Source organism: Papilio polytes, unplaced genomic scaffold (genome assembly GCF_000836215.1).
Source record: "Papilio polytes unplaced genomic scaffold, Ppol_1.0 DF821733.1, whole genome shotgun sequence".
Taxonomy (NCBI): Eukaryota; Metazoa; Arthropoda; class Insecta; order Lepidoptera; family Papilionidae; genus Papilio; species Papilio polytes.
The window spans coordinates 789,022-796,942 of NW_013527471.1; the positions used below are offsets into that span (position 1 = coordinate 789,022).

At 33.0% G+C, this 7,921-nt stretch overlaps 1 protein-coding gene across 1 annotated transcript in view; it reads left to right on the plus strand.

Moving 5' to 3' along the window:
- LOC106108277 overlaps nt 1-5,319 on the plus strand; it is a 67,729-nt gene extending 62,410 nt beyond the window's left edge. Inside the window, exons 3-4 of the mRNA XM_013289391.1 lie at nt 4,487-4,624; nt 5,125-5,319. Of these exons, the coding sequence (XP_013144845.1) occupies nt 4,487-4,624; nt 5,125-5,285 (299 nt within the window). The 3' untranslated portion in view covers nt 5,286-5,319. The remainder of the gene's footprint in view (nt 1-4,486; nt 4,625-5,124) is intronic.
- The last annotated feature ends 2,602 nt before the right edge of the window (nt 5,320-7,921 follow it).

Genomic DNA, 7,921 nt, shown 5'->3' on the forward strand with positions numbered 1-7,921 from the left:
ATACAAACAATTATACTTGGTATTTATTTTTTAAACCGCCTCTTAAATAACTACAATTTTCCTATCAAGGACTTAGAGATATTAAGAATATAAAAGGAAATGCAGTGTAATCAATTTGTTATTGGACAATACACACAGTGCAACAAACCGTGAATGTCGCGCCGGAACTACGCCTAGATCTGTGTGATCTCAGCCTTACTACGTCACTTCCTGTTCTTTACGAGTTATAATTAATCATAAAACTAAGTTACTTGCACTTTATAGTAATTCACAAGAAGTAATAGCATGTTTTAATTCGACTCTAACGCCATCTATTGGTAAGTATTTTAAATTACATTCATTACGCGATCACCTTTTTGATTTATACTTCATCCAAGATTTTTTTGCTATTGTATACCTCTCTTACTAAATCTACACTAAGAGTCTTTAGTGAACTTGGCTCTGTTTAATAATTAGACACAAGTAATCAAAGCATTTAGAAAGTAAAACAATAATAAATCTAATTTCAATACAAACTCCGCAGGCGCTAACTGTAAAATTGTGTATCAGATCTTAGGGAACTCCACTCCAGTATAGCCTACATAAGGTTTTGCTGATAAAACCTAGACCTAGACTTTAAACTTGCGTACAGTATCATTTGAAAATAATGAAATAGTAATTCGAGTATATATATTTGTAGTAAAAGCGAAATATCTTTTAATAAAAGGATCAAAGAGATACAAATACAAGACAATTAAAATTAAAAACATTGTTACTAATATTATAAATGCGAAAGTTTAGATGGATGTTTGTTAGAGTTTGTAGCCTAAACTGCTGAACGGATCTCGATAAAATTTGGCATATATTTAGAGCATAATCTGGTAGAACACATATGCTACTTATTTTTGTTTTAATTATATTAATAACAAACGTATTATAAGCTTTATTATTATGTTAATCGTAACCTTTACTTTAATTACGCAAACGCTGACCGACCGCGATACGCAGTCCGTCAGGGGTGAACAACTCGTGGTCGAAAGAAAATTTAAAATTAATTCTAAACCAATACTATACCCTTTATTTATGTAAGCGTATTTGGACATTGTATAGTTCGATTCGCAGTTAAATGCAGGTATGCGGAGATGAGGAGACGAAATAAAACACAAGTTTCACAAACAACGGGTGCGCACAGTTTGTTCGCTGGTCGACTTACAAGTTATATGCCGACCACCCTCAAATTTCACTTTATTTTTTTGACTTAAAAACTACCAACTGTTTTTACATGTACCTCGGTAGAAATTAGTAGTTTATATTTATCAAAAATAATTATATAAAAACAATACAAAAATACCATAAAAAGGCTTTTAAAATTCAATCATCGACAATTTGCTTTCGTCTTTCAAAGTAGCAGTGAGTCCAAGCTTAAACACATCTATTCTGTTTCATTTAAAATATTTTCTTTAACCATCACTATTTTTTTTTTTTTATTTTTTTTTATTTTTTTTTTTTTTCTTTAAACATCGCAACAGAACTGACTGTTTTCAAAATGATCCAAAGATTTGGAACCTCTGTATTATGTAGAAAGAGCAATAAAAACACACCATTAGCTCGTTACAGCGTAACTATGAGTGTTAACGTCTGTAATACATATTCTTATCTCTTTTATTTCAATGAAAACGAAAGAGATGACATTATATTTTATACTAAACTGCTGTGAAATTTTACGTTAATTGTGCGTCTAATACTGAGAAACCAGTATATCTATCTATACTAATAATATAAAGAGGAAAGATTTGTATTTTTGAATTTTTGTATGTATTCGATTCATGTAAAAACTACTGCGCCGACTTCAAAAATTCTTTCACCATTACAAAGGTAATTTATCTGTGAGTAACATAAGCTGTGGTTTTTAACTATTTTTTAATTTCACGTGGGCGAAGTCGCGAGCCACAGCTAATACTTAATAAATTTTGTATGTATTGAAATAACTCAAAAACTACTGGGCCAATTTTAAAAAATCTTCTACCATTAGAAAAGTAATTTGTCTGTAACATAGGTTCTATTTTTTTATTTGACGCGGGCGAAGTCGCGAGCAACAGCTAGTCGTTATAATTTTAATCCTTTTGATATTTTAATGCAACGCCATCTAGTGTTAAAAAGTGATGTAATTATTATTTTCGCATTATCTATTTTTCTATTAATCACTTGCGCACACGCAATAAACAAAAACTAATTCAAACGTTAAAATATACGTATTTGAATACGTTATACCTTTTACAAACTCCATCTAAGACGGTTGTTGCCCGGTCAATACGATATAAAAAGTATCTCATATTCCTCGGGGCGGGGAGACGTCCCGGGGTGGGGTGAGGGGAGAGCGGGCGTCCTTGGAAGAAGGTCGGACGTTCCTGGACTTTTTCTACTCATAAAAATCGCCCGCAAAGCGAACAATCCTATTGCACAGTGTAGCTATACAAAGAGCATTCAGAAAAATAACATTTTTGCATTTGCATATTTTTTTTATATTTTAAAATGTTACACATTAGTATTGCAAGAATAAGAAAAAGTTAGACACTTGTAATTCTGCATTACTCACTTTTCTAAAACCTTACGCAATATGACCAAGGGTTTTCCTCAAACGACTTTGATTTGTCGTTGTCTTGTATCCGCAAACAGTACGTAAAAAACGCATTTAGAATTTATAATCAATCGTAATATACAGAGCTTAGAATGTATAAAGAACTAACAGCTTGCGACTGCGTCCGCGTAAATTGAAAAAAAAATGAAAATAGCCTAAGTTACTCAGTAATAACGTAGCTATTAATGGTATTTTTTTAATCAGTCCAGTAATTTTTGAGTGCGTTTCTCTAGAGACCGCGGTATTTTCTTAATTCGGATTCGAGAATGGCCACCGATATGGTTTTAGTGACTCAAATCTCTCATAAGCATATCTCTCCAAAAAGCATGGTAACTATGAAGTTTGCCTCTCGATACCAAAAGGTTCAAAGTACATGAAGGTAGTAAGCCTATAACTTTGGATAAATATCTTCTCAAACTCAGTCTTTTTGTCCCAAGTTTATTTTCGATGTTTTCGTTAACATATCTCTTGAAATGTTGTTCCGTATTCACTGTATTCTTTAAGAGTTAATATAAACAATGTACAAGTTTTCCAAATTCAGTAAAATACCAGTAAATATAAACCGGTGTCTTCATTCAATGCCAATCACACGCCGCAGCCGTCTCGTCCGGCGGCAACATTCGCACCGCAACTTTCCATACAATGCTACTTGACGACAATAAATATTCAACAATCGTTTTTAATGCGTTGAACGGAAAAAATATCGGAAACTGGATTGGAGTAAACATAAATGTGAATTTAAATGAATACTGACCATCTTAACTAAAAATATTCAGTCTAAATACTGGAATACGCGTTTTTATAAATTACTTCCTTTTTATAGGATCGAGAATTGAAGGTAAAATTAAAAAGCACTGTTATATTTATCTCCGTTATATATTTAAAACATTATGTCAATTTGAAATGACTTATTTTAAAAGATGTTTAGTTTTGAATGACGATTCAAAGTTTGTTTTTGCGGAAACATTCTTGTTTAATATCTTTTTTTTGAGTACTGTCTGTAGTAGGTAGTCTGTGTCAGTGAGAGTGGCGGAGCGCGGGCTAACAACCGCGTTATGTGCCCGACAGACTTTTTACAACGACCATTTTACTACGTCTGTGGCGTACGGAATGCTATTTAAAACAGTGCCATCTGTTGGTGGATGCAATTAAACTAATTGAACTATTTTCACCGTCACCAATACCCTTTAATACAGCTTATAATAAAAATATTTATTGAACTCGTTATAACCGGTTTGTATGAAATGATTCTTCTAGCACATGTATCTAATCTTCAGATTAGATTACCGGCTATTGCAATAATAACATATAGTATTCTAAATATGTTGTAAAATAAATGTAAAAGCGTAATTTAATTAAGCACATTGTTACATAACCTATCTTAGATCTACCTAAATGCACGCCTTAACCCGGTCCTGACCGTGTTCTACTCGTTAAACAGGAAAACGATTCTAACGAAAGAATGCAACAAAAACACGCGAGGGGTTAACACAATGACCTCTTGCGTCAGGAGGGGCGAGTGTTGCCATTTGGCGCAGGATTCGCGACGTAACGAATGTTACGTGTTGAGGACATGCGATATTGCCAACTGGCAATACTGGAGTTTGTAGTGTTTATAAATTCTTGTTTCTCGAGATATAGAGTAATTTTATGTAAATTATGTTAAGTGTAGATAATTTTAAACATTTGATTTTTATCAATTAAATTACGCCATCTGTCGTTGAGTAGCAAAATACTTGAAACCAAAGTATTGTTATAATAAAAAAATCTTTTAATATTTACTGTTAATCGTCCGTAAATATTCTTGAAGTCTGATATATTTACTTTCGTATCGTTAGTTCTGTTTTATGTAATCATTTATTGTTCCAGGTTGGTTCTCGGCGTGCGGCTGCCGCGGCGGGGCACTAGCGACGGCACGGGGCTCCGTGGCGGCCCTGCTGCGCTCGCAGGCCTTCGCCCTCGTATCCCCGCGTGCCATCTCTGCGTATAGAGCGAGGCCTAGCTCAGGTATAACAAATATAACGTATATAGGGGAACGTTCAAATTGATTGATTTTAGTAATTCTTGCTTCAGATATCCAAAAAAAAATGGCTCTCCATTGTGATAATTAACTCAAATTAAAATGTTCTCTGTTTATGAATAATTAATAACTATATTAGAAGACTCTTGGGAAATACGAAATTATTATACCTTTAACTGTCGCTGACCATTTCTATATGAGGTCGCGAGAATGCCGCGTAATGAACGCATCGCCTATTACAGGATATGAGGCATAGAGTAATGATGTTACAGAGAGATCGTATTCAATTAATTGTTTTATATTCTGTCCGCTTGTTGTATAGCTACTATATACTATGATGGGTGTCTGCGTTGAATTTTTTTTTTAATTAAGTAGATATAAAAATATGTTCAGTATTAACATAGAATGCAATTATACAGCTTACAAACAGTAATATCACGATAGAGTATTGTGGAAGAGTTTCAAAAAAATTATCAACATTTTCCAGAGAATGGACGGGTTGGCGCCCAATACGAGCGGGCAGCGGCGCGTCCTGGCACGCCGTTGCGCCTGGCGGGTGTCTTTGCCGACGGGAGCAAAGCCAAGGCACCCAAGTACGCGCAGCTCATCGATCCCCAGGGAAATGTAAGTGTTCCATACATTAACTAGCGATAAAGCGGTTTTTTATTTTGTTTTCTTTGGCCTTTTTATCTGTCATAATCCTTTTTTTTAATAGTAGAATAAATGCAACTTACGTAACATCTACACTGACTAGTTTATTCCGTATATAAATTTGCGATAGAGAAATGTAATAAAGTGACTGAATAATGAGCGACGATTAAACGTAGTGCTAATATAAATAATATTGGATGATGCAAAATGCTTTAAAATATACTAGCTAATAGAGTAATCAACATTAAAACAAAAAGCAATAGAGATTGAACAGTTTTGATTACGCTGCAAAACAATTAAGATGTCACTGTAATCTCTGTTAATAATTACTCTGTACAATTCCTATACAGTTATAGCAGACATAACAAAGTCATTCGTTCGTGTGCAGCATTTTTAATTTAGCAGACTGTATTTATTTGCATAAGATATGTAATCATTAGAAATGCACTTCATAAAACCTTATTACAAATACAGCAAATAAAATAAAAAACAACGCCATCTATCGCTAGGACGGGTTCCTTGTGATGTCAATGACATTGAAGGGTTATTTTTTAAGCAATTTTTAACTTTTAAATCTGTAAATAATTGAATTGTATCTATACTAATAATATAAGAGGGAAGATTTGTGTTTTTTTATGTATGTATTCAATTCACATAAAAACTATTGGGCCGATTTTAAAAATTCTTTCACCAATAAAAAACTACTTTATCAGTCAGTAACATTGGTTATATCATTTTATTACTTTTTGAATTCACGCAGGCGAATTACTGCTAGTTTGCTATATTTTAAACTATAATTTTGCAATTAACAAATCCTTTCATTAATAAATAATAATTTGATTTAAAAAACTTTTTAAAATTGATACAAAAAAAATATTTATTCATTCGTTCATTCGAGTCATTCCTCTCAGGTGTGCCAACATGACTAATCAAATATTTAGACATACATTTGATGTTAGTAATTGTATTGTAAACTGGTCCTAACATCTACATATTTCCGAGCATTTGGAATGCCATTATAGTCTAGACTGAATTTAAACTTTTATGCCTTCTTAGAAGCAGATTGTGATATCTAAATTATAACCTACAAAATTTCAATACCGCCAAAATATACCTTTGAAATAGTGATGTTACGTTGTTTGATTCATATCGATGTTTTATATTGCGGAATCATGAGAGAAAAGTACGTACAGTATAATGTCAAGAGATGACGACCATAAAACGTGGAGATATTAAGATTGAATGTGGCTACCAAGGAAGAAGAAAAAAGTATGGATGGATTGTATAAGAGACTAGCTGTTCCCGTGCTGCTTCATTCGCGTGGATTTATGAAAGTTTTATTTTGTTTCCATTTGTCAAATAATCAATTGCAAATGTCAAAATGACATGACATGAAGACAAACCATGGCAGTCTTCTTCCTTGATGTCGGCAGCTTGTAGCTTATGGTCCCTTTCACACATTAGGGTTTTTATCCAATATTTTTATGTTTAATGTTTAATGGCGTGAAAATATATAACCTAAAGCATGACGTAAGTGTAGGGCTTTTTATTACGAAAAGAATTATTCAAAAATATGCTGTGATTGCTGACATCTTAGACAACAAAGAAGTGTGTGTTTACGCTTTATTATAATAGTATAGATAGCTTAAGAAGAGAGAGACTTCAAGTATGCTGGTTGATTGACCTCCGTAGGGACAAGATCAGATGATGAAGGAAAAGGTTATGATAATTGACAAGAAAAATATAAATTTAAAAACATATCACTAACTACATCTTTAATGTATTGACTACTTATAAACTCCGTATAAACAAGTTTAAAATAAACGTTAGCTATAAACTTACTATCGTTTATACTCACTCATCTGATAACTTAATCTATAATTAAGTTAAAGAAAAACTATCGATACATCTTAATTCGCAACACTAGATATCCTTACGTGAGAAAGATAATAGATCTTTTTAAAAAAAGTTACTATAAAAATAAATTCGCTCAATCCAATTCTTTGAGTTTTAAGAGACAGGATCCGTGCGACGGAAGACAAAACAATTCTTTTGTGTGCTTTTTTGTAAGTGTATATTTTAAGTCAAAATACGTTCACAAATATATGACAATTCGACATAAATATCACTTTCTCAACACCCTTTGCGAAAGTAAAAAAAAATGAATACAGCGGTTCACTTAGTCCGTTTTTCTATAGTCAAAGGTGCAGTCTAATAGGGTTGGAGTGAACTGGTTGTAAGAACTTTATTGCTTTACTAATATCGATTAATCAGGCACATCACTAGAGCACGTTTACGATGTAAAAAGGGAAAAAATCGATCGGGCGTTAACACGATTACTCGATGTCTAAAATCGATTTTTATTTTCATTTTGTTCGAAAGTACGTGGTTTATAAATGGAGTTTATTTTTGTGTAATTACAGTGTGTGTTACTTGTCAATTGGTAAACTTAAAGTTGACTACTTAATTTCAACTTTGATGGACAAGAAAATACATACAAAAGTATTTAAAAGGTTATGATATGGGCATGTTATGAGAAGGGATGAATCGCATGTAACAAGACGGACGTTAGTTATGAATGTGGAAGTACACCGGTAGAGGCAGACCTAGAAAGAGATGGATTGCGTGAAAGG